This window comes from Chelonia mydas, chromosome 9, assembly GCF_015237465.2.
Source record: "Chelonia mydas isolate rCheMyd1 chromosome 9, rCheMyd1.pri.v2, whole genome shotgun sequence".
Lineage (NCBI taxonomy): Eukaryota > Metazoa > Chordata > Testudines > Cheloniidae > Chelonia > Chelonia mydas.
The window spans coordinates 49,438,134-49,465,253 of NC_057855.1; the positions used below are offsets into that span (position 1 = coordinate 49,438,134).

The 27,120-nt window shown below is 54.0% G+C and overlaps 1 protein-coding gene across 3 annotated transcripts in view; it reads right to left on the minus strand.

Annotated features, from left to right (window-relative positions):
* DGKG (diacylglycerol kinase gamma) overlaps positions 1-27,120 on the minus strand; it is a 153,102-nt gene that overhangs the window by 52,199 nt on the left and 73,783 nt on the right. For all 3 annotated transcript variants that reach the window (XR_006283793.1, XM_037909618.2, XM_043522536.1), the window contains 7 exons: positions 25,623-25,739; positions 24,708-24,781; positions 24,062-24,136; positions 23,845-23,930; positions 22,888-22,977; positions 15,937-16,097; positions 8,218-8,282 (listed from right to left, as the gene is read on the minus strand). Coding sequence is in view for 2 of the 3 variants with exons in the window: in XM_037909618.2 (XP_037765546.1) it covers positions 8,218-8,282; positions 15,937-16,097; positions 22,888-22,977; positions 23,845-23,930; positions 24,062-24,136; positions 24,708-24,781; positions 25,623-25,739 (668 nt within the window). In the remaining variant the exon portion in view is untranslated. The remainder of the gene's footprint in view (positions 1-8,217; positions 8,283-15,936; positions 16,098-22,887; positions 22,978-23,844; positions 23,931-24,061; positions 24,137-24,707; positions 24,782-25,622; positions 25,740-27,120) is intronic.

Sequence of the window (27,120 nt, forward strand, 5' to 3'; positions counted from 1 at the left end):
CCCAGCTCATTCTAGGTAGATGGCTGGAGGGGAAGGACCTTCAGCTGAAGCTCCTGCTGAAGAGCCTTTGCCAGCAAGAGCCAGAGATCCTGCAAGCCGGATTGGAGGCAAGGAGCCCTGGAGGATCATCCATGCTGAGGAGCTCAGAGACCCTGACACCCCATGGACAGCAGCTTCTGGAACTATGGGAGGAAGTGACCTGCGGGGGTGAGCGAGTGGTATTTCCCACCTGAGTGAGGTCAGTGTGTTTTGGTGGGATTCCCCGCTAACCCAGTGACTGAGCTCTCTGTCAGTGTTAGGCCCCTGAGTCAGGGCCCAGGCTCCCCTACTCGGGCTGTCACCCCCCTGGTGGTGGCCCCACCTTTCCCCACCACATTGACTCTGGCCATTGGGTTCTGCTGCCCTGTGCCTGAGGACTACCATATTGACTGTAGCCATTAGGCTGTGCTGCCCTGTGTCCAAGGGCCACCATATTGACTGTAGCCATTAGGCTGTAATTCTGGCCATTGGGCCGCTCCACCCCGAACCTGAGGGTTGTTAGCTGAACGCTGTCTGCTAAGCCACCATGCCCTGCCCCTGTGGTTGATTACATGGACTTTAGCCACTGGGCTGCACTGTCCTTGGGCTGGGGGGTTGTTAGACTGACTCCAGCCACTTGGCCGCATTGCCCTGAGTGTAAGGGCTGCTGTACCTGGCCACCAGGGAGACTAACTGTGGTGATATCACCACCCTGCCCTGCCCCAAATGGGGACAGGGTGTGCATACACTGCGACAAGCATGTTCACACTGAGCTGGGCAGTGGGGTGGAAATCCAGAGAGCAGGAATTCCTGCTTTCAGCCAGGCCTGGCATATCACAGGAGCAGCTCCACACCCTGACAGCTAAACCAGGCAGGGCAGAGACAGTCAGGTGTCAAGTGCACCGAGCCTTCTCTGGCACCACTCAGGGTCTGCAGTAACAACTTAGAGAACACAGCAGCAGTTACAACGGGGGTTCTCGGAGGCAGTGGTCCCCCCAGCTCCTCCTGTACAGAGGTTGGGTGGGGCAACAGCTCTTCTCAGTCTCCAGCTCTCCTCTTGGGCGGAAGGCACTGCACCAGGGGATGGGGTACAGCAGAGCCAGGCAAAGGAGACCTCTAGCTGGCTCTCTGCTCCACCCCCTTCCCTAGGGGTCAGGAATCCTACCAGCCCCTCATGGGCCATCACCCCTGTTGGGAGGAGAGGAACTGGCCCCCAGAGCGGCAGCAGGAGGGTGCATCTCCCCAGTCACATGTCAGCTCTGGGCACATGGGTTTGAGTGGTGGAGGGCAGCATGGAGAAGAGGCTGGGAGCATGGCCGAGGATCGCTTTGCCCAGCAGGGTGGAGCGAGGGCTAGATTATGGAGGCACAAGGAAGCAGCTAGCTTGGTTAAAAGGAGACTGAACAGAGGAAAGAGCTGGGCCAGGCAGGTCAGGGAGGATCCCAAAAGCAAGACCACAAAGCTGTCAGTGGGGTGAGTGGTCAGGGTCTAGCAGCAAAGGACCAAAAATACAGAAATATCAATTAACTACACATTGCCCATTTGAACCAGGGATTAAGGTGATTTAATGCTTTCAGAGTCCCCTACATGCTTTGGGGTGCTAGCCAAGTAAATAATAGGGTAGTAATAAGCTGATTGAATTAGCTGCTACAAAGCCAGGACCAGGGAGAGTAGGGAAATGCATTGTGGGTTGGATTAAAAGTACACTGTGGTCTTGGGGAGAGTGGCTAAAAATCAATGGGATTCACTAGAGACAAATGCAAAATGCTTTCATTGGCACATGCCCAAACACAAATGGGGGTGTCTGGCTAGGAAACAGCAGCACACGCCAGGATCTAGGGTTGTAGGGGAGGATTGATTATACATTAGTCAGCAATGCAAAGCTAGAGCGAAAAAGGAGCATGCTATATTGGGCTGCATCAATAGTACTGCGTGTAGAACGAGCCACGTAATTCTTGCTGTCTTGCTATCACTAGTTAGGGCCATCAGGGGCACTGGGGACAGCTCTGTGGCCCAGAATCCCCAAACAACAGAACCTGCTTTTCAAAGGCTGTTGCCTAAATGAAAGCACCCAAACGAGTACTTTGCAACTGAACTGGTTCTCTGGATACCGCCACAGCCAGCCTTAGAAACGTACATTTACCTGTTGCAATGGTTACTGGGATATTGGCACTAATCCCCGATCCTGTGTTCCAGGAGTCCCACCAATATCCAATTGGTGGATTTGGTAGGTTTAAGAGAGCCAAATGTGCCTGCTGATTTGAGCACCCAACTGAGCAAGTGGGAGCCTCCCTGCAGTGCCCATGCTTCAAAACCTCTCAGTTGGCAAAGCGTTCAGAAAGCAGCAGAAAGGCAGACTGGAAGGGTCAGAAAACTGGGCATGCTCAGTCTAGGGAGGGGAGACAGCATAGCTGTCAGCAAATACTAACCTGAAGGGATGTTACACAGGGCACAGGGACTCGTTATTCTAGTACCCAATGAAAACAGACCACGTACTAACAAGTCAAAGCTTCAGCAGAGAAATGTAGCCAAAATCTGGGCCAGGTTCAGCCCAGGATCTAAGAACAGACGCTAGTGGAGGCCCTGGCCATAGAGGGGGAGAAAGGGGGAGTTGCAACAGTGGAAAGCACCCGAAACCCCTCTCCGTTCTGGAGGCTCAAAGATGGCCCATACCCCCAGAAAAGTGAGGAACTCTGGCTAGGGATGGGGCATGGTCAGAGCAGCTGGAGGATGGAATGAGTTAGTGCATCCACTAACCCGCCTGCACCATCAACCAGCCCCATGGAAACCCAAGAGAGAAGAAGACAGCAGGACTCATCTTGCTCACCTGCCAGTGCACCAGGGTGATTTATACTTTCCCTCCCCAGCCGCAGGGACTCTGTCCCTACGCTAGTAAGATCGACTAGAGAACTCAATGGAGCAATTTGCAATTGGAGGAGGATATGGAAAGGCCATGGCTGAAGACAGCCAAGGCTGGATATGACGGGCTGAACAGCTATAGGGTGACAAACTCCATCTGGTCATCATGCAAAAGGATCTAGGAAGATTTACATGCTTCATTGTTACGCAGCTAGCAGTCATATGGATGCAAAGGGCAGTGTGACAGGACTCTTATGAGACGGTGATAAAGAATCACTGAAACAACTGCATTGTAACACTGAACAAGGAACTTGATTAGAATACAGAAAAGTAAGTATTACCCTTAAATCTACTGCCTTTCCAACTAACGAGCGTTTCTTCTGCTCTAGTCCCAGTGGTGCCAACTCTCATGGTTTTATCATGACTCTCATAAAATCTGGTGATTTTCTTAAAGCCCCAGCTCCTGGAGTCAGGGGATTTTGTGAGAATCTCAGCTTTTATTAAAAAAAATGCAAGTTTCTAGTGCTCCTCATGGCAGAGAAAAGCTTGGAAATGTGACCCTTAGGGTATGTCAACACTGCAATCATGTGTAGACATACTTGAGCTAGATCAAATCTAGCTCGTCCAGGTACGGGCTAAGTAAAGCTGCAGCCACATGGGCCTCAGCTTGGGCTGTACAAGCCCGCCCAGAAGCCAGGGTAATTACGAGGGTAGCTAACCTGCAGTGAAGTGTGTGCTACCACTGCTCCTGTACCTGACTTAGCTGTAATACACGCCTCATGCTACATACAGGACAGGGGTCCAGATACACTGTGACAGTGATGCCCATGGAATAACAATAAAGCAGACATGTGGCTTTCTGGACCTCTCAAAAGGGAGAGCGCTTGACAGAGTTTCCAGGCACCTGGATGAGAGGGCTGTGACGTATCCACGGAAATCATTTATGGCTTTGGCTACCTTAGCAACAGGGCTACCCCTAGATCAAATGGCGCCCCAGGAGAGGAGAGTCTTTGCCACCCCCGTCCCCTTTGTTAAATTTTTGAATTCCTTGTTTTGTATTGCATGTGTAGCCCATTTCACGACTTGGATGCACGATTTGCATGCATGATTTAGCCCGATCATAAGATGCTAATTTGACATAAGACATAATTTGCATGCTAGAATCTGTAAACAACAAAAACAGCCCCTCAAGTCCAGCGCTTCCCAAACCTGGCACCCCAGGTGGTCGCCTGGGTTGCCTGCCCCTAAATCCGGCCCTGCCTACCAAAACAGCACCATGTTTACACAAGTGGTTGTGGTCCAACCATGTGAGTAGGTGGGATTTCCTTGCTTGCATGGCTAGAAATCAAACTATGTTCTAGCCATGTTAAAGGCCATGCTTAACCTGCCTATGCTGGGCTACTATGCATTGCAGGCAGCTGGGGCTGAAGACAGTTTGATCTAAGCAAGGCACAGCTGCAGTTTCTGAGCAGACCATGGTCCAGTCCTGTCTCTGCTGCCAGTTCTACCTCCATACAGCAGAGCCATTACAGCACCTCTTAGCAGCTGGGGAGGTTCCTAGTGCACACACGGCCCGAGGCACTACCACCTGGCACAGATTCCTCTCTGCACACACTCGGGAAGCAGCCTGTTCCAGCCATGTCTGGCCACCGACAGGCCATTTTTAACCATGTACAAAGAGCTTAGGTCTTAGGCACCTCCATGTCATGGCTGGGAGGGCTCAGGCCCTGCCTGGCACACAGTGCTGCTGAAAAGCCCACCTCATCCTTCAGGCCAGATTTCCTACTGTGGCACCTAGATCTCCGGGGGGGGGGGGGGGGGGGGAAATGGGGGAGGAGAACCACTGGGACCCACCAGCCACATGCCCCCTCACTGCTCCTAGCTTCAGCGATTAGAGAGGACAGGGGCCATCTCCTCAGCTCTCCCCACTCCAGAGGCTGTATGCAGCTCTGCCAGCCAGGGAAAGCAATGACTTCGCTTTCCAGTGATGTGTCCAAACCCACCACCTGACAGAACTGGCTGCGTGCCTGGGGCCAAGCGGGCTCACACAGACTGAGCCGATAGCAAAATCTGTCAGTAGCAGTTTTGGACCTTGCACCGGCAGCTCCTGGACGGGGCAGTGGGCTCCCTGCAAAATCCCATTGAACCAGGAGGGCCCTGCTCCACCTTAAACCCAATGCCTCCTTTGCCTGGCTCCCTGCTGGTTTGCCTGGCACAGCCTGAGCTTCCAGGGTCCGCAGCCCTGCCTTGTGGACTGCCCCAAGACCAGGGAGGAAATCCCAGGGCTTCCAGGCTCCTGACTCCACCATCGTCACTTCTCAGAATAACCAGGTCAGAAGGGGAGAATGCAGCACTGGGGTCCAGGTGAGGAAGCCAACATGGAGGCACGGTGGGCTGCTAGGAGGAGGCAGGAAGACAACAAGAGAAACCAAGAGGAGATTCAGGCTGGGGGCGTGCCGGGGGGGAGGATGTTAGGCGAGGCCACGGTGCTGTGTGGGTGCTGGATCTCTCGTGGGGAAGAGAGCAGGGGACATGCAGTTTGGAGGGGCCAGGCCACTTGTCGTGGGCAATGAGTCGCTGGTCTTCACCAAATAAGTGCCCAGGGCTCATCCCCTGTGTTACAAAGACCAAATCTGGAACCCTAGGAAGTCACTAGAATTTGGCCATTGAATCCAACAGGATGAGATGTGAGGGTTTAGCAGGAGTGGCTGAATAAGCCCTCAACACTCACACACTGCAGCCCAAAAATGACAAAACCACGGCCTGACTGATGCTCCTTTTGAGCCACCTGGGATTTGAGCAAGCAGGGAGCGGCTCCCGTTCTCCTTGACTGTTATTCAGCTGGCTCTTGGTGGCAGGGGAGGGATGGAGAGACAGGGTGCATCCGCCTGAGGTCTTCCCTTGGCTATTTGTTCTGTGCTGGGCTTGTTTGACTCCCTGGGCTGTGCTTCAAGGAGCTGCCCCAGGACCGGAGAGTTCTGCACTGTAGCCCAAAGCTGGAGCTGAGGTTCTTTGGAGCTTCTCTAACAGGTGTTTTGGAAAATCATGGCCCTCAGGGGGGATCTGCCTGTGTCTCTCTTGCACGGATCACAAGCCACTGGCTCCTGATGCAAACATGCCATTTTTATAAACTCCAAGTGAAACATGAGCTAGTCCAAACATGCGGCTCTGCCTGGGCTGGATAGCTTGCTCTTGCTAGCCCTGGAGTTTGGAGCTAATTGTAAAGTAGGAATGAATGTAGCTGGGTTTGCAGCCAAATCCTACCACCTTTCCAAGAACGCTGAAATATCCAGCCCTATAGGACGGGTGAACCGAGACACGCAACACAGCCTAGATCACAGTACACTGCATGTTTATTTCCTCAGCTCAGATGCAGCTTCTGGGCCCCAAGCGCTCCCACTGTTGTTGTTTCTATTTTACAGCGGGTTGGATTAAGTCTATCATGGCTCACCACCAGAGCCCAGATCTTAACCTTTGAAGCATTTGGCAAAGCCCCTCTTCTTACTGCCTTCTCCAAAAGGGCTGGTTGCTCCTTTTCGACCTGACTGGTTAGTCAAAGTACGGGGCCCTGGAGATGTTCCAGCTAGAAGGAGACATCGATGGAGGCTGCTGTCTTCTTTGCTGTCACCTTGTTTAGTTACTAGGAACCAGGGGCAGCAGGTTTGTAGAAATTTTGGTGGTGCCCAGAACACCCAGAAACTCCCCCCCCCCCACCCCCGCCAACTCCCCCCCCCCACACCTGCCTAAGGCTCTGGGAGGGAGTTTGGGTGGAGGAGGGGGTCTGAGGTTCAGGCGATTGGGGTGCACAAGGGGGTGGGGATGCAGGCTCTGAGAGGGAGTTTGGGTGCAGAAGGGGTGAGAGTTCGGGCTCTGGGAGGGAGTTTGGGTGGGGGAGGGGGTCTGGAGTGCAGGCTCTGGGAATGAGTTTGGGTGCTGGGTGCAGGCTCTGGGCAGGGGGTGGGGGTGCAGGAGGGGGTGGGTGTGCAGGCTCTGGGAGGGAGTTTGGGGACAAATGTAGGTGCAGGGGAGGGGTGGGAGTGCAAGAGGGAGTTGCGGGGGAAGGGGTGCAGGATGGGGGTGAGGAGTGCAGGCTCTGGGAGGGAGTTTGGGGGCAAGGGGGGGGGGTGCAGGAGGAAATTTGGGGGCCAAAGGGTGTGTTTGCGGAGGGGGTGTGGGTGCAGGCTCTGGAAGTGGATGGGGGGGTACGATGCTTACCTGGGGCACCCCCTCCGGCAGTGGCTCCTAGGCGGGGCAGGCCGGGGGTGGGGGGTTTCTCCTCACGCTGCTGTCTCCAGGCACTGCCCCTGCAGCTTCCCATCGCCCGCAGGGGTGTTTGGGGCAGGGGCAGCGCGCAGCGGTACAACTCCCTCACACGGGCTGCAAGGACCTGCCAGCAGCCACGTGGAACAAGTGCGCAGGAAGCCGCTCAGCCCCGCTGCGCTGCTGGGTGGCGGCGGGAGCCCCCGGGCTGTTTTAAATCACCCGGGGCGGCAGGTGGGGCTGGGGGAAGCGCGGGGGGAGTGTGGCGGGGGGAGGTGGGAAACTTTGCTGGAGCCGGGCCCCTGGGACAGGAATATTCCTGGTGCCCAGGCACCACCAGCCCATAGAACTCGCTACCCATGCTGGGAACATACAAAATCCTGCTTCTCTGAATGCAGGAGGACCCACGAACAAAGGGAGCAGTTTCTTTGCTTGCAGCCCCAACTTTCTTTAGCCAACAGACTCAAAAGTTCTCTCTCTAGCTATAGCCAGGGTCACACTGTGTTCACAGGCTGCTGCTTGCCTCTGCCTCTCTCTTGTCTTTTTTACTCTTTTATCTCTTCTGCCTTCCCCCCACATGCACCTCTACTCAAAACAATACTCAGCCAAAAGCTCCTGGGTGCTCACATACTCCTTTTGTCTTATGTGACTCAGTGAGCAGTGGGGGCCTCAGGACAGAGGCAGAGCAGGGACGTGAAGGAGCCGAGTGAGGGCAGGCCTTGGAGGGAAGAGGTGAAGGTGGGGTGGGAAGAGGAGCAGCGCAGGTGGGGCAAAAGAGGAAGAATGAGAGCGGGGCCCTGGGGCGGAGCGCAAGCAGGGCCACAGCCCTGGTGTCTGTGCTTTCTAAGGCAGTGGGGCAGTGGCTGTTTGGGGAGGCTTAGCCTCCCCTGGCCTATTTTACCCGCCGCCCCTGTCCAGTTCCCAGGACCATGCTGGCACCAAAAGCCTAGACAGTTGGATTTTGAGCTCCCTGCCAGACAAGCCCTTAAAGCAAGATTGGTCCAATGCAGCACTTCCTCCTCCCGTAGATGGTGGGGAATGCTTCTACCAGCATCACGATGGAATGGCCAAAGGCTTTACCTGCTGTTGAATTTCTCAGGGTGCTTTTCTCTCATCATGTGGAATCGATGCGCGATGGAGGCATCCTGCAGGGAGAGGGAATGAAAGGACACATGAGCTGATTTATGGGAAATGCCTGATGACAGAAGAGAGACATTTCCAGAAAATCAACATGAACTTGCCAAGAGCTGAGATTCAGATAAGGAAATATCTCCTTAGCCAGGACGTCAGCTCCTGGGGGCTAACGCCTGGAACCGAGGTTTACTCGGGGCTGTGATTTCTGCGCTAAGACCTCGTTAGGGTTTCTTTATTTAACAGCCAGACGTCATCCATGTCTGAGTTACCAGCAAAGCCCCCCAGGAAACGGGTAAGTTAGGACGCTAGCTCAGGGTCAGTGTGCTCTGCTGCTGACAGAGCTGGGCCCTGCTGGGAGAAGAGGGAACTGTGGGAGGCTGAGGGCAAGGAGGTGACAAAGGAAAAGTCACAGACATCTCAAATGCTGACGGTATTTGATTTTATCAGAATTTTCCATGACTAAGCTGTGATTTCCCCTGAAGTCCTGCTAATGCCTTGGAACTACAGAATTCCCGGGCCGTGCAGGCAAGCTGGAAAGGCGCCCTGAGTGCATAGAGACACAAAAAATACAAAACAAACAAAAAACGGTAAGGGACAATCCTGCACTAGCAGGGAGGACAGGGACTAGATGACTCAATGGGTATTTTACCTCTCTGTTTCTATGCCCTTAAAGCCATCATCGGGTATTAACAGGGGTCTGATAATGTTACACTCATTGCACATAGCATGGGACCACTCTGTGATGAGACAGCATTCTGTATCGCCCACTACGCCAGGTTAGAAAAAGAGCATGTTAGACACCTAACCACCTAAATTCCCCTCTTCCATCAACTTCTGTAGAGCTGTGCCTGCGTACCTGAAAAGAGAACTTGGGCCAGCCATGGTAAATGGGCATGTTAAACGATGCAATTTGCTAACTTGGCCTCCCTCCTAGACTACCTAAACCCATATGGGAGCTCTGAGCTGGAGAAGGATGGCAAGTGACCAAACAGCTAGCTAGGGGGAAAAGTGATGGTGTTTCTTTCCTTCCTTCAGCCCTTGAAGACCAGTTTATCTCAAGAGCTGAATGCGTATAAAACAACTCTATTTTATGCCGTTGACTCCCTGTTTCCTGCAATTTTAAACTATTCCTTAAGCTAATAATACCCTCTCTTATATGGGGTATTTTAGTCAAACATTTATGAAAATTTCCAGCTGTTAAATCCTATAGAACATAATGGGGATCTATTGGGATTACTCTCCAACCTATCCAATGCAACAGGGAACAATACCCTTTCTGTAAGTTATTGGAGCTGTGTGTTATGATTCCACAACAGGGCAAGAATTCTCTATGTAATTCTATCATGCAATTCAAAAATTCAATAGCAAGATTATTTTCTATTAAACTCTGTAGGACTTTGGGGAAGGGAGGGAATTATGAGTAAGGAGTTAACACTGAGAAAGGGCAGTTTGGCTATGTCACAACGAGGCAGAAGCCATGATGGGGCAGCATAAGGATCTGTGGGTCTAGAACCTGCAGCTGGAGGGTCCAGGGTGACCAATGTCTCCATGTCCCCACTGGGGAGTTGAGTGAAGCAGCATCTGACAATTGCTAGAGGGTCAGGCACGGGAGGAAGTACCACCCACAGAAGCCCGAGCAAAAGAACTCTGCGGCCACCTGATCGGTCTACACCAACTATTTAAACCAGGAAGTTGCCCCAGGGAGCTGCCTGAACAACAGTGTAGACACTCTGGCTTGCTACTGCTACAGACTTTGTCTTTTGCCCCACCTTACTCCTGATCCCTGCTTTCAGCCCCCTGCCCCGCTTGACCTTGGTGTCCATCTCCTGACTTGGCTTGGTAACTAGTCCCAACTCCTGCTTTCGACCCTGGCCCAGCTGCCTACGCCCTGCCCTGGCCATTACAGGCAGCTTCTCTGGGGTGAAAGGAATTAACCTTTATCACCCAACCAGACCTACCTCAGTGGTGAAGGGGGGGCGGAGGGGCAGAATATCACTCGATGCTCCAGTGAGCACAGTTTCCCTCTCTGGTTCCCTGTCTGCCATTCTAATTGTCCCACATGAGAGATTAACTGCCGTGACTCGCTACACAGGATATGTTAGAGGGGAGATTTTAACCAGACACTCTGCTTGTCTGGAAAGATGTGACAGCCCGTATGTGCCATGGGACTGGATGTAAGAGCAGCCATGTGAGTGTGGGGTATAAAGTGAGCCGCGTAAGTACTTTTCAAGCGTCCCTATAAAATACAGTATACAAACTGTGCCGGTGGATCTCTTTCAAGTCTCAGGGCTCGGGTGGCACTGGCAACGCAGGCACTACATCAAGGAATCAGCAGCCCATTCGTTGCCAACAAGCCAGTGACAGGATCACCACCAAGGGCTTTTGGAGAGCCCCGAGCTAAATATAGCACATGAGCTACATGCAATCCAAACCTTCCGGTCTGTGCTATGGCTGCTGCCCAGCATTCCTCATGCCCAAAAATAAAGGAGGAGGAGACAGGAAGTGGCAGTCCAGCTGCCCAAGACTGTCAGTACCAAACCTCCCAAGCATGACTTAAACTTTCAGGGTGTCCCCCTTTTATTGGCTCCCCAGTACCCTGCAGCCTTCCATAACAGACTGCTTGGAAGAGTTTGTTTTACAGCCTCAGTGCCCTTTTTTTTGGTCAATGGGCTCCCCACCAAAACAAGAAACCCAGCAGCCCAGGACTCTGGATCAACCTCGCAAGAGCCAAGCTGTCTGCAGGCACAATGCAGCAGGGAAGCAGCTGTCATAAAGAAGCACATTTCGAGTCCACGTGGTCAAGGGTTTGCTAGGAAAAATGATTTTAAAAACCCCAGTAAAACCCAGTGAGAGGGGGTGAGGAAACTGCCTGTTTGTCTGCTCCCAAATAAACCTCCTCGGAGGACAGTGCTGTGTGCTCATGGAGATCTCCTCGGAGAGGGGCCCGGATGATTCATGCTCACAACTCAACCTGTGCCCACACATGGGGCCTACTACATGTTTACCACAGTGCTGCTGTATCACACCATGAATGGTTGATATTAACCCCTTCCCTTCCAGGGAAAGCCATGGCCTGTTGGAAAAAAATGCTCCTATCATATTCCCGTGCAAGAAGAAATGCCTATTCGTTCTGAGCCACGTGAAATGTTTATTGCCTATGGTTGTGCCTTTGGAGCAAAGGACGCATAGTAGTTCTGCTCCCCAAACCGGAGTCACTCTGGATTCATGTCCCAGCCTCATTTTACAGGGGAGGGAATGGCTGCACGGGACCGGGGCTGGCAAATGGGATTATATGAACTACAGGGCTCTCTCAAAGCTTCAGTGGTAGCTGCCAATATCTGGAGAAAGATTTTCATGCTGGTTCTATAGGCAGCAGTGTTAGTGACTAAGACAGACATTCCGGAGACTATTTTGAGCTGGTAATCTTACTCTAGCCCAGTAATAATGTGTGCCACAAGCACTCAGCAGAACATTGTAATACCAGCCAGCCCATATGGGTTTAATTTAATCAGAGAGACATCAAATCGAAGGCGCTGACTAAGCAAAGCACTTAAGCGTGGGCTTAACCTTCGATCTGAATTTAAATGCTTTGCTGAATCGCGGACTAAATGCCTTCACTCAGTCCCTGGGGAAGAAGGAGTTTGCCAAAGGTTTGATTTGCCGATGGAAATTTCCTGTGACATTTTCACGCCCATACTAGAAGTAAGCACAAATTTCCAAACTTTTCAAAGTGCATCCATCTCTCCTCCCACTGGTGTTCGAATCGCCCACCTCCCTTCCCAGCTGGTGGCTCCTACCATCCTGTGGCAACCACAGTAATTGTTGACAAAGAAAAATAGCCAATGTGTTTTTATCTGGCTTGATGCACTTTAGCAACTGGAAATAAACAGGAGAATGAGCATCATGTAAGTGCTCCATGGACCACCAGAGCACAGTGTGAGAACCCCTGCTCTAAGTTCTGTCTCATGTAGGGCCAGGTTCCACCCCAGGCAGGGTATCCCCAGCTAAGAGAAAGGAAACTGAGAACCCATAGTCCACCTGCGCAAGAGTTAACTCATGTGTTTGCCTGACACACTCTCGCAGCAAGGTGTTGCTGGGGGACTGACAGTGCATGTAAAGCTTTGCAGGATTAGGGTGTACAAGGCAAATCTGTGGAAGGGTGGGCACCCCATCCTTCAGTAGCAGGACTGGCACCCACCCTGCATTAAAAGTAACAATTATAAAAATCTCATTTAACATTTTTGCCCTTTTCCTAGCCCAGACCCCAGCCTGTTCCCTTGTTTTTAAATCCTCCCCTATTTGCATTTCATGCTGTCATAAACTCTAGTCCTTTCCTGGTTGTTCATTCTCAATCTGGAAGGGTTACGCTGCTGGCAATGTCCCAGCCCTTCCCTGCAGAGGGCTCCCCAGCACATTGTGCCCGCTTCCTGCTGGCTGTGCCTCAGCCCCAGGAGCACCATGGGCATGGCCAGGCCATGGGGCAGTGGGAGACTGCAGCTTTTTAAAGCCCCGCTGTGAAGGAGGACGGGCTCTGCACTGCCTCTTGATCCTGCCCCACTCCATAGGGATGCTGATCCTGCAGACGGATGGAAAAATCCACCCTCACCTCTGAAGGAAGCAGAGGTGGAGCAAAATCCTGGCCCCACTGCAGTCAATGGCACAGCTCCCATTGGCTTCAGTGGTGCCAGCACCGCACCGATGACCTGCGCAGAGGCGTAGCAGAGTCAGCCTCTCCGCCAGCCAGGCTCCTTTCCAATGTCCCAGGGTCAGGTTTCTCATCCTGATGACTCTGACGTGCTGTTTTCCCACTTTCCCAAGCCATGCCAGCCTCGGCCAGGACCGACTCATTCCTCTCTCCCAGAGAACGCGTTGCTAATGACAGGCAGCCCGCGGGCGGCTGGTGACTAGCTGGGGCTGCCCAGCGTTCAGAAGGTCACACCCGCAGGCTGGCTCCCCGTCTTCCAAAACGTGAAAAAGAAAATAAAGGACATTTACTCTCCAGTGGGAAATGGCAAGGTACCAAACAAGGGGAAGGTGCCCGTCAGATGCCGCGAGGGGAGGGGTGGGGGTGACTTAGAAGGGACTCATGCACTCGGGAGCCTATGTCTCATTGAGCCTGAGGCTCCTATGTCACTGATGCCGGGCTTCACAAAGGGACATTGGCATGGCGACACTCAGCATCACCACACCTAACCACTAGGCGCCCAGAAAATCGCAGGTACAACACTGGCATCCACACAGCCCGAGCTTGGCACCCAGGCTCCTTGAACAACAAATCGGGGGAGACGGGCTCCTAAGCATGGTCTCCAACAAAGCCGGAGTGACAGGCGGAGAGCCACCTAAGCATTCAGTGGGAGGTGGACATGTGAGCGGTGTGTGCTAAGCCCCGCCCCACTTTAGGAAGGTGGGGCATCTGGGCTTTAGGCACTTTTGAGACTTGGACCCCTTATATCATTCCCCATCTGCAAGGCTGATCATTGGTTTGGAAGCAAGAGTCATGCTGGATGAGTCAAGATGTGCAGCAAACAGCAATGAGGACAGGAAAATGATGCAAAGGGACCCAGAGCGGTGATACTCAGACTGTGGCTCGGGACCTGCGAGTAGCTCTTTAATGCGTCTCCTGAGGCTTTTTGCAGCCCATGATATTAAAACACCGTGGGATTTAATTAGTAACCGATCTAAGTTATTAACCAATCAGGAGGCTTTTACTATGTTATTAACCAATTGTAGTTGATAAAATAATAATAGTTGGTCAGTCATTTTGCTGTGAGAATAATATATATAAGCTATGTTCCCCCGTCATACTGTTTGAACATGAATATATAGTGCTACAGAAAATGAAACCTTGAATTCACACTCCTGTGGCTCTTCGGGTAATTCTGATGGCTAATTTCCCGAGGTCTGAATATCACTGGCTTAGACAGATGAACAGGGAATATCACCAGGAAAGTCCACCTGGAAAAATGCCAGCTAATCCAGCCAGGGATGCTACCCGAACCCAGAGCTTCGCGGTGTATTTTGTGTGGCTTTTCTCAGAGGTCACAGAGCTTTTCAAACCTAAAGGCTCAGTCAGTACCCCTGGGAAGTATCATTAGAGCCATTCCCTAGAGGTAAACTGAGGCACTGACAGGTTAGATTTTGAGATTAGACATTTGCCTGAGATTAGAAGGTTCTTGGGAGGAGCCAGGAATAGAAGCTATGGGCCAAAATCTGATCTGGTTTGAGCAGGTGTGATTCCACTGACAGCACTAGAATTACACCCAAAAGTTGAGCCAAGTTACACAACTTCTGCCTTGTGACTGAGTTTCTGTTTGCCTTTTAGTATTTGTCTGCCTTGTCTGTGCAGAGGACAAGCTCCCAAAGGCAAGACACATACGATGCAGAGCCTCATCTGGGGTAAATGGGCATGAAAAAAGCACTAACTATTAACACCGACCAAGGATCTGCCTCTCTGTGTGCCTGACGCAACAGGGCCTGGCCACTCCCTTGGGTGTTTGCACACTGCTACAATACACATAGGACCAACAGGGCAGTTCCCTTTCACCTGCCTCTCTATAGTTTTTATCAGAATGGATTCACTTTTTTTTTGGAGGACGCATCTCCTCAGTATAAACTGCTTGGGGCGCTGGGAGGTTTTTCAGAAACACTCAGTGTTGGTGAAACTCTGTCCCCACTGGAGTTGCCTTTTGAAAAGGCCCCCTCCCCCCCGGGTGTGTAGGTCTCTGTAAAACAGGGGGGTGCCTCGCAAGTGGTACAGCGATCGGATACAGAGAGAGTCACAGCAGGGGACTGCTGCTGGGGTGACGACTTCAGATATCAGAATTATGTGGCCCCTAATGAGTGTGTTATGCTGCAGATCAGGGTGTAAGGTTGAAATTGGCTTCCCCAGGCCCAGGGTGAGAGATCCTAATGGATCTCAGCAATGGACTAGGTCAGAACTGAGGTGCCCCGGCAGAGACACCTTGGGAAGAGACTATTATGGCAGCTTGGTCAGGGCTATTACTCCAGGCATTAACGTCTGCTCTCAGTTCAACCAGCATCGCTTTGCCAATCTGCTGTTACAAAGAGCAAAGACATTCATTCGCTGTCAAGCAACGTCAGTCTGCAGGAGGCCCTTCCTGAGTGGGATTTCCCATCAGGAATATCCCATCCCCCCCTTGCTGTGGTGGCCTGGGACTGCAGAGCCAGCAGCAGTCCCACCGCTCCAGGGCTAGCTCTACAAAGTGCCTGGGGTACTGTCTGAGTGAGGAATGCCACTGCAAAATAGCAACCTGCTCCTGACTGACCTCAGTGGAACTAGCTGGGTAAGGAGGGATGACACCTGGGAGCCGACTCGTTGGGCTGCATCCTAGACTTTTGGAAAAGCAGCATGAAAATGCTCCACAGGTCACTGCACACTGCCGTTCCACACAGCCTGGGCCTGTCGTGATGTGGGGTGCAAGGCTGTGACTCAGATGTAAACCACCACAGGGCCACACAGTGACTTTAAGGTACTGGCTGTGTGCCAACATGGAAGTCATGGTACGGCCAAAGGGCTCTGCTATGCCAGTGTCTGTACGCCAGCCCAACACACCACTCCTCACTAATCCCGCCTCACCCTGGCTGAGCCAGGTCTGGGCAGACTCATTGTTCTCCTGCCAGAAGGGAAATCCCAGAACTACTTACCACACCTATGGAGAAATAGTTGTTGATTATGCTGTACGGGACAGGGTCTCCATTCTCCTCCTTGTCCGTGGGGATCACGTCAATCCGCCATCTGTCCAACATGACCTCAATGCTGTGCTCAATGTCCTTCAGCACCTTCAGCAGGCTGCCCCCTTCGTAACCTCGGGAGGGAGAAAGCATTGGGTTGCTGTTAGCGCAAGAGAGATGTTCAGAGCAGCACAGTGACTGCCAATGGGGGCACATGGCAGTGCCACTTGGAGTCAGGCGACGAGAGGGTTAACCAGGGCAGCTCGCTAGTGTACAACTCTGCTGGCAATAGGTGGGACACACAGCCCAGTGCCATGCTGAGTTGGCAGGGGTCACTGGCGGCACTGGGGGCATGCTACAGCGTGGCCATCTGTAGTACAGAGACTTGCTCGTGGCTGGTAGGGTGCGGCAGCGACCAGGGTTGCTGTTGTCAGCAATGAACAGGGCCCAGCACTGACTGCAATGGCAGATCAGGCTGCGAGGGCCTGACAATGACCGAAAGGGTTGCTGGGAGGGACTCAGCAGAACCTGGGATCAGGGCAAGAAGGGGGAAGTTTGTGGGGTAACTGGCAGTGGGCAGGACTCAGCAGGTTGTGGGGTCACTGGCAGTTCCATAGATAATTCCCTGACCGAGGATCAGACCCAGGTCCCAGTGGGGAAGGCACCAAATTCTGACCACCAGACCATCAGGGAGACACCACGCGCTGCTCAGCAGTGACGAGGGTCAGGGTCGGGCCTGTGGGGTCAGGGCAGAGGCAGGTCGGGTCCGGGGGGTCACTGGCAGACAGGTCGGGTCTGCAGGGTCAAGGCTTTGGGGTCAGGGCAGAGATGAGTTGGATCTGCGGGGTCAAGGCTGCGGGGTCAGGGCAGAGACGGGTTGGGTCTGTGGGGCGGGGGCCAGGGCAGAGCCCGGTCGGGTTCGTGGTGCACTGGATGGGTCCCAGCAGGGTGCAGAACTGAGAAGAGGGTGAACAGGACCATCCCTCCCTCCCACCAGGGAGTGCCATCACAGTTGCTGGAGGCGAGCGCAGCAGAGTGGGAGGAGGCTCTGCAAAGTTTAGCTCCAGGTGGGCATAAATCCACCCGCAGGAGTCCCTGGGCAAGCAGCAGAGCCCACCTGGGTTCTGGGGTTGGCCCCTCTGCATCTTGTTAGAACAGCATCCTATTCCCTGGGCCCAGGGCTGCCTCTACACAGCAAAGGACGCAGGTGGCTCACATGGGCCATTGGGCCTTGTCCAGATCCACTGCCCAGGTTTCAGAGCCAGCTCTCTGGAACTGCAGGAGCGAGAGCTGCAAGTCCAGCTGGGAGCCAAGATGCAGCTGTTCCTAGCCCATGGCGAGTAACAACCAGGCCAGCAGCCCACACAGGTGGCCACAGCGCCCACTCTCTACCGAGGCTCTTCTCCAGGGCCCATCACCGGGGTATCCGAGAGCCTCCCACTGTCCCTTGGCCACAGGATGGAGACTGTGTGTCTGAGCATCCTGCCTCTCATCTGGTCTCAGCGCCTGTTGCTGTTGTTGCGGGAGTGGTAGGCTGCCAGGCTGGTATTTCACTCAGAAGGCGGGGAGGCCTGGGGCTCATTCTCACCTCCTCCGGCAGGACGTGCCATGGCCTCAGACCAGCTGCCAAGACAGCTCTCCTCTGCTGGCATGAGGCTGTGTCCGGGGGCTGCTCAGCTCAGCGCTGCTGTGAATGGAGCTGCCGGTGGAGCTCTCAGCCCCTTAGCAAGACCTGCTCGTGGAGGTAACTCGGCGCCGTGCCAGACAGTGGCACCCCAGTGGGAACCCTGATCTTGAGGTGGATCTGCTGTTCTGCAGGGAGCCGGCATCATGGGCAGAGCATGAGGTGGGGCCGGATGGCTGCTGGGTTTTGGCCCAGCTGACGTCAACGCCCACATTCCCAGCCCAGCCCAACACCAGCAATCTCGCACCGAATCATGAGGGCCTTCTCTCTGTCCGCGGCCCAGCATTCGGGGGCACAGACTTCATGCCAACAGCAAGTGATAGGCTATTTTGGCAGTTGGAACTATCTGCATGTCCAGAAGCCGCGAGGGATACTGACCAACTCCCGGCTCTGGACTGAGGAGACTACCAGATCGCAGGCTCCCTTGAGAACTGCTGTGGGGCGACCTGCTCTTCACACCTCTCCCCTTCCTGCCAGGGTCACCTCTGTCTTGCTCAGGTTTAGCTCCCATCACCTGCTTCTCTGCCACATGCCAGGGACCAAGCTAGCCAGGTGATGGGCTGCAGGAGGGGCTGAGTTAGAGCCAGGTCAGTGTTTGAATCCATACTGCCTCTCTATTCCTGCAGGGGCTGCATGCAGACACTAAGCACGAAGGGTGATCCGTGGCATGGAGCCCGGGGAGGCACGTGGTGGCTAAAGCGGTGATGGGCGGCTGCTCCTTGAGCTCTGAGCCCGACCCACAAGGACCTTTCCGGCCAACCACGTGGGGATACATGGGCTGGGGTCAGTAGTTTCGAATGCTGCAGGAATGGGGAGCTGGGGTTGTTTTCTATGGGGGTTTGAATGGCCCTTGTTAAGTGACTTTCCTACTCCGTTGTGCATGGGTATCAGGAGAGGCTGGTGGTCACAGGATTCCCCGGCTCAGATGTACACACATGGGAAACTGAGTGGGAGGGAGCAAAGGGCAGATGAAGCGGTGGTGGAAACCCCAACTTGTGCAGTGGCAAGCTGGCCTGGTCAGGGAGAGGCAGCCCGGCCCGGCCCGATGGCGGGCGTGGGGAAGTTCAGAGACAAAACGGAGTGCAAACGCCCCGCTGTACTAGATCAGGGTGCTCCTGGAGAGGCGAGGGACAGCTGGCTTCGGTTAGGGCCGAATCCAAACTGGGCCATCCAGCGCATCGCACGCTCCGCAGGGCTCCATTTCCCGGCAGGGCATTTACTGTTTCCCTGGCGCTCTGGTGTGGGAAGGGCTCAGTGTCTGCTGCAGTGCTGCCAGGCAGGAAAATCATTCAGCTTCATGGGGGAGTTCAGTGCAACACCCCAGGACTTGCCCTCCGGAGGCTCATTCCAGGGCGCCGTGTGATCCCAGGCAAAGAGAGCAGCGAGTCACCCAGCAAGGCACTGGATCCGGGGAGTCCAAAGTGGACTGGATGGGAGGCAGAGAGGAGCCAGCAAAGAGCCTGGGACACTTTTTTTGTCTCTGTCTTCACGAACAAGGTCAGCTCCCAGACTACTGCACTGGGCAGCACAGCATGGGGAGGAGGTGACCAGCCCTCTGTGGAGAAAGAAGTGGTTCGGGACTATTTAGAAAAGCTGGACGTGCACAACTCCATGGGGCCAGATGTGCTGCATTCGAGAGTGCTAAAGGAGATGGGATTGCGGAGCCATTCGCCATTATCTTTGAAAACTCATGGCGATCCGGGAAAGTCCCAGACAACTGGAAAAAGGCTAATGTAGTGCCCATCTTTAAAAAAGGGAAGGAGGAGGATCCTGGGAACTACAGGCCAGTCAGCCTCACCTCAGTCCCCGGAAAAATCATGGAGCAGGTCCTCAAGGAATCAATTCTGAAGCACTTAGATGAGAGGAAAGTGATCAGGAACAGTCAGCATGGATTCACCAAGGGCAAGTCATGCCTGACTAATCTAATTGCCTTCTATGATGAGATAAATGGTTCTGTGGATGAAGGGAAAGCTGTGGACGTGTTGTTCCTTGACTTTAGCAAAGCTTTTGACACTGTCTCCCACAGTATTCTTGTCAGCAAGTTAAAGAAGTATGGGCTGGATGAATGCACTATAAGGTGGGTAGAAAGTTGGCTAGATTGTCGGGCTCAGCGGGTAGTGATCAATGGCTCCATGTCTAGTTGGCAGCCTGTATCAAGCGGAGTGCCCCAAGGGTCGGTCCTGGGGCCGGTTTTGTTCAATATCTTCATAAATGATCTGGAGGATGGTGTGGATTGCACCCTCAGCAAGTTTGCAGATGACACTAAACTGGGAGGAGTGATAGACACGCTGGAGGGTAGGGATAGGATACAGAGGGACCTAGACAATTTGGAGGATTGGCCCAAAAGAAATCTGATGAGGTTCAATAAGGACAAGTGCAGAGTCCTGCACTTAGGACGGAAGAATCCAATGCACCGCTACAGACTAGGGACCGAATGGCTCGGCAGCAGTTCTGCAGAAAAGGACCGAGGGGTTACAGTGGACAAGAAGCTGGATGTGAGTCAACAGTGTGCCCTTGTTGCCAAGAAGGCCAATGGCATTTTGGGATGTATAAGTAGGGGCATTGCCAGCAGATCGAGGGACGTGATCATTCCCCTCTAGTTGACATTGGTGAGGCCTCATCTGGAGTACTGTGTCCAGTTTTGGGCCCCACACTACAAGAAGGATGTGGAAAAATTGGACAGAGTCCAGCGGAGGGCAACAAAAATGATTAGGGGACTGGACACATGACTTATGAGGAGAGGCTGAGGGAACTGGGATTGTTTAGTCTACAGAAGAGAAGAATGAGGGGGGATTTGATAGCTGCTTCCAACTACCTGAAAGGGGGTTCCAAAGAGGATGGATCTAGACTGTTCTCAGTGGTAGCGGATGACAGGACAAGGAGTAATGGTCTCAAGTTGCAGTGGGGGCAGTTTAAGTTGGATATTAGGAAAAACTGTTTCCCTAGGAGGGTGGTGAAACACTGGAATGCGTTACCTAGGGAGGTGGTGGAATCTCCTTCCTTAGAAGTTTTTAAGGTCAGGCTTGACAAAGCCCTGGCTGGGATGATTTAATTGGGGATCGGTCCTGCTTTGAGCAGGGGGTTGGACTAGATGACCTCCTGAGGTCCCTTCCAACCCTGATATTCTATGATTCTATGAAGGGAGAGGGGACATGATTTCCTCTGGAAGCCAGAGGAAGCCCTTCCCTTCCAGCTCCATTCAGAGGCTGGGCCCGGCCCAGAGTCCATGCCGCTCAGTAGCAAGCCAGGCCACTCCAGGATTTCGAAGACAAGAAGCCTAAGAAAAATCTCTCTGTCTTTCCAGTCAGAGCCTTTACAATCCCACAGAGCGATGGCACCAGTCACGGTCTAAATTAGAGCAGCACCTAACATGCTGTCAGGGGGTGGGGTGGGGGGGCTCAGTGCACTAGATGCTGTATGTACACTCAGCAAGAGGCTGTCCCAGCCTCAAAGAGATCACAGCCCAAGCTGGCAAGACCAAGGGGGGCGGAAAGAATTGTTCTTCCTGCTGTACAGAAGCGGGGGACTGAGGTCCAGAGTGACTTGGCTGAGGTCACCCAGGGATGGAGCTGGGAATCGAACCTGGACTGCCTAACTCCCCAACCAGGGTCTAACACAAGCCTAGAAGAACTGGAAGTTGGAGAAGGAAGATCTGGGTTGTCAGAGTCTGAGCCGTCTCTCCTCTATGCTCTGCTCTCTCCGCTCAGAAGGACTGGGAAGCTACAGTGACAAGAACACAGCCGGCCCTAACAGCTCGGTGGAGACACAGATGCGGACATGTTAGTTTTGCAAACAACAATCAGGTAGAGAGGCCAATGCAGATGTATCACTTAATAACCCACAAAAATGGAGCCCATGTGACAAGGGCCTGTCACACTCTCTCACACACGCAGCCGGTTGCTGTACATGTATGTGTGCCTAGCTCCCCTCCCCCGGGCTGGCTTGTCTTCTCAGGCCTGCTCTGTGCACAGACTTGTGCTGGTTTAACTAAAGGTGTGTTATGGAGCCATTGCAGCCCGCCATGTAGACGCTCTGATTTCTGTTTATATCCATGCAGCTGAAGTCAGCTCCTTCCCAGCTAAGCTACGCTGAAATTAGCGCACCCATCCAGGGCTTTGCACCGGTTTAACTACAGCAGTTTTTAAACCGATGCAAGTTAATCTGGCACAACTCTCCTGTGTAAACAAGGCCCCAGAGCACAGCCTCTTCAGAGCAGAGTCTGTGTCTGTTCAGAAGACACTGACTGCACTTGGGCGCAACAGCAGGCTAGCTACATTGAGTGAGGCGCTGGCCGAAGGCACCATTGCTGCCATTCTAACTGTGACCCTGTAGCCTCTTCCATGGACGTAGACTCCCGTGCCCAGGCGATGCTCTGTGAGGGTGCTGGGGTCTGCTGGCCGGGAGCACGTTACAGGATCGGGGCCTCAGATGGGGTTTCATTTCTCCTTTGCTGGCATTCTGATGAAGCAGAACTGTGGGCTGATAAACCATCCCCACACACCTACAGAAAGCCAATTCTCAGGCTATTTCAGGGGGAGGATTGGAACCAAAACTGTGCCATGAAACGTGACTCTTACAGCGGTGACGGAGAGAACTCCTTGTTATTATTCCTTATTTATAGAAACAGCAGCTCTGGTGTACGTGGCGCGCATGAGAGGAGAATAAGACAAGGTCCCAAGGAGCTCCCCCATCCCAATTAGAGAGGTGACCTACTGCGAAATGACAATTCCTGGCTCTTCTACAAGGCAGATCTCAAAGCGTTTTACAAAGGAGGTCAGCGCAGATGGGGAAACTGAGGCACAGAGCATTAAGTGGCTTGCATAAGGTCACCCTGTGGCAAAGCCAGGAATAGAACCCAGGCCAGTGTGTCTATCCACTAGGTCACAACCCCCAAAGGGGAGATGGAGGAGGAGCCCCTCACACCCCATAAGAATTTGAATCCTTTGCCTGGGCTGCTCTAGCAGATCAGCTGTATGTCTTGAAAAGCAGTGGGGTGACTCACCAGGGTACATTTTCAGCCTGATGCAGCTGAATTTGCTGTGTTCACTAGCATTACCAGCAAATCCATGTGCCTCTGGATGGCAAGCACGGCAGTGGGTTTGCACCAAGAGTCCACACACCCTGAGAAGGGACAGTTTTGCCCCTTGGATGTACAGCATGTGCCTACAAAGGCAGCTTGGAAGTGTGTTCTGTGGTGCCCGGGTCGGAGTGGGCCAGCTGGCCAAGTCAGGAAGCCTCACCTCCTCCCCAGCGCAGACACCTGGCCAGGTCGTTGCCCGTTCCCAGTGGCAGGACAGCCACTGGGGGGTGCTTCAGCAAGTTCACCTTGTCTGCAATGCAAAGAGAGAAAGCAGTTAGCACAGACACAAGCCAGCAGCCTTTCGGCTGAGTCCCCATCCTATTATCCACAATGCAGGGGCTCCTGGCAAAGTGCAAAGAGCTGAAAACCAGACTCATCCTTTCTGGGAAAAAACAGAGTGATTCTGCTTCTTTGTGGCACTGCAGATTCCAGGGAGAGCCTGTGCCAGCCTGGAAATGGGGCAAATGCATGTGGGAGCATGGGCATACCCGGGTAGCAAGCAGGTGTCCTCTACCCCTGGCGATTCCATCCACAAGGGGGCAGCTCGCAGGCAGAAGCCAGTGTCTGATAGCTCAGCCTGCTTGCCAGGAGCTGCCAGAAGATGCCATTGGTAGGTGCCTCCTAACACGGGGCAGAAATAGAAGCTCAGAGGGGTGTCTTCAGAAGAGAGCTCTGCACATCAGGGAGACCCAGTGTGGCGGGCAGGCCACAGGGCAGAGTCGGGAGAGGGGTTCACCCGAAGAGCCACAGGAGCAGAGAGGAACAGAGGGGAGGCTGCAGAACACGACAGGGACAGGACAAAGCCAGAGGGGTGGCAGTGAGCAGGGCTGCAGCGGAAGATAAAGCAGACCGTGGGAAGGCTTGGAAGCAGCAGGAAGCCAGTGCCAAGGCCGGCAGGAGAGAAGAGAGCTAGGGCAGAATGGGGACCTTCTGCCCCTTAGCATATTTTCTAGAAATGTGCAGGTCAGCTCCCACCACAGGGAGTCAGACCAGAGAGCTCCATCACAGCGTCTCACCCAGGTTACAAACGCGGCTGCTCTACGGTGCGGCAGCATACAGAGCTCCTTAGCTCAGGTCTCTTGGGCACACATACAGTGCATTTGTGATCCCAAGTTACCTATGCAGTCCAGGATCCAGCCAACAGTCCCATCCCCTCCACATGCCAGGACACGAAAGTCTGGGGTGTCGTGGAAAAAATTCAACCTGGAAACCGACACAAGGAGGGAGAATCAGGTGATCACAGGGGATGGCTTATTGCTGGCAGGGGAGTGGGAGAGGGCGACAGAGGCAGGGAGAGGTAAGGACGGGGCCTGGGCTGTCTATCATCTCCATACCCAGGAGTCGGTCCCCCTCGGTCCAGGTTGTACACTTGTCTGGGGTTGAGCAGATAGTGGAATTTCCGAAGGACTCTGTGGAAATAGAGGGTGAGTGAGAGACGGAAACAGAAGGAAACTGTCCATGAAAACAAAGGAGAGCCGTGGAAATGGGCTGTCTGGCCTGGAGGATGTGGACAGGGACCCACCCACAGGGCAAGGCTGGCACGGGGCAGATCCCATTGCGGAAACCCCTGCCAGAGCCTGGGACCAGGAGGGGCTGCTGTTGCTACTCTCAATCTTTGCTTGTTATGTGGGGCTCCTAGATACACACAGAGAGAGGAAGAAAAGTCAGCAGCAATAGCTCAGTGCCTCAGGGAGCCAGACACCCCAAGCACTCCCCACTGTACAGTGACTTTCACCCAAACATCCCTTGGCTGGCAGGTGAAGGATGGCCCGGACTAGCTCCAGCTCACCCATATCACGGAAGGACTGGCATGGTTAGTAACAGGGCCCCCAGTCTGCCCCAGGGACACCTGTGCAGATCGCCACTGCCCCAAGTAGCTCCTCTCATCGCTACCTGTCCCCAAGCTCCCCTACCTCCCCTAGGCCTGAGTGGGGAGGGAGCAAATGGTCAGCCAGTGCCTCCAGGGAGCAGAGAATGTACCTTTCTCCTTGTCTCCCTCCACTCTTGGGATTCACGAACACCAGCAGAGGGTGGGTCCCGGGCCTGGGGGTGATCTGAAATGCAAAGAGCAGAACACGGCCCTCCCGTGAGACGTGTATGAAAACCACCCATCCATGGGGAGGGTGAGGGGATGGGTGGAGCCTCGGATGAGCTCGAGTCATGAGGCCCAGCTGCAAAGGAAGCGACACAAGTCCATGCTCTCAGTAAGGGAGGAGAGAACCCCACACGGAAGAAGGCACCAGTGAGGGACACTGAGTGCAGGCTCCGCACCATGGCTCCATACCCAGTGGGGCACTGCCCAGCGGATGATGGGGGACATGACAGGGCAGAGACATGTGGCTGCTCAGATCTGCCTGACGATATTTTCATCATTAACAATGTCCACCATGATACAGACCCCAGGCCCATTGCACCAGGTACTGTCCAAACACAGAACAAAGAGACAGTTCCTGCCTACAGTCTATATAAGATGAGTCTATACAACAGGTGGATGCAAGAGACAGACGAGGAGCACAGGGAAACAGTGAGATGATACTAGCGCCATAAACTGACCGTTCACTGGCGTTTCTGAAGCTGCGCCTCAGAAACAACAAGCTATACAAGGGAGAAATAAAGGCCATTGTGGGGAAAGGATCACAGGGTCATTGACACGCCAGGACGGACTGTCCCAGAGTTCATTCCAATACCCGGAAGTCAATGGACACAAGCATCACTGGCCAGCAGGGGGAACGTGACCCCAGCCAGCCATCAGAGTGCATACATAGTCTAGCTCCCTGTCAGACCATCATTCCCCGCTGGCCTGGGCCTGAGGCTTCAGCACCCTGCCCCTGGGTTTCTCGCTCCCAGCCCAGCATCTGAGCCTCCTGGAGACTGAGGCGGCTCAGAGCCACCTACCTGTAGGCCATGCCCGTCCAGCGTGGTGGTATTGAATTTGAAGGTCTGGGCGGTGTCGTCTGGACAGGTGCTGGCAGGGGAATCGCTGTCTGATTTCCTGGGGTGGGACTGCCTGTCCTTTTAGAAGGAAAAAGATGCACCGAGTCTAACACATGAATGAAGAGTGGCACTAAGAAGGGGCGTTTGTTTGTCAGACTCCAGCTTCCAGGATCGGTCTGGCAGAAACAAGTCCCCATGGGGGCATGAGGGGCTGACGGCCCTGCAGTTTCCATGACAGTGGCCATAGCGTAGGCACAGGCCCAAACACTCTGACTGAGAGCAGAGTCACAGTCACTCAAAGGCACAGCCACACCCAGCACTGCTGCAGGCTGCAAGCATTGCCCCCGGATCATGCACTGAGCCTCACTCCAATAGTGCCATCCCCAGCAGAGCACGCACCGAAGGACGGCAGATGCCCCTGCATGGCACAGCCCTAGCTGTGGTCTGCTCATTTCTTCCATAGGCCCAGTTACAGCCTGCTCTATGGTGGGGGAAGACATTTGTGTGTGCCTGGGTGGTGGGTATAATTGGGTAGGGTGGCCCTGCCCCTTCCCCTCCCTCTTGGGAGTGGGCTTCTGCGGGAAGTTTATGCTGATTTATTATGCACCATGCAGGTTCCCAGGCGGCTAAGGAGGTGGTATCTGCAACTCAGCTTCCCGGGTCCCTTGGACTCCCCAGGGAGATTATTGATGAACCGGGAAGCTGAGCGACAGATACCACCTCCTCAGCCACCCCGGAACCTGCATGGCGCATATAAAAGCTCAGCGTTCTCCGCCTGCTGCTGCCTGGCTGCTTCTCTCCAGCACTTCACCCCCACCTCCAGAGGTCCCCGCCGCCACTCGCTGGTTCCTCCTCTCCTTCCTGTTTGGCCCCCTCCCCACTTGGCCCCTCCGCCGCCACGTCCCTCCTGAGCGGGGGTGGGGGGAAGAGAGGAGGGATGCACACTTTGAGCAGCGGTGGCAGGGGCTGAACAGGGAGGAGGGGGGAAGGAGAGGAGAGACGCATGCAGCAAGTGGGGCTGAGCAGGGGAGGGGGCGAGGCCTGGGGTGGAGCAGGGGTGGGGCCTAGGATGCAGCGTGGGTGGGGCCGTGGAAGGAAGAGGTGGGAGACGGGGAGCTAGCCTCTCCGAGGGGAAGCTTCACCTGCCACCCATGTGTGTGTGGTTTTGCTGGGCGGTGTGCACTGCGAAGCTGAGCCGATCCTTTGAAAGCCACGGTGTAAGTGGACAGAAGGTTTCTTTGTGTTCAGTGTGGCCAGGGATGTTGTGGATGTGAGGAGCTGTGCGCTCTTTACCCATCCGGCGCATGGCAGGATAGCATTTTCATGATATTTGCAGTCACAGCCTTGCAAATTAAAGCAGCCAGGGGTGGTTAGAGTTAAGGTTGTGCCTTGTGGCTCCTTGAAGGGTGCCCTGCAGGCAGCGGTAACACGGACGTGGCATCGCGTCTGTTGCTAGAGG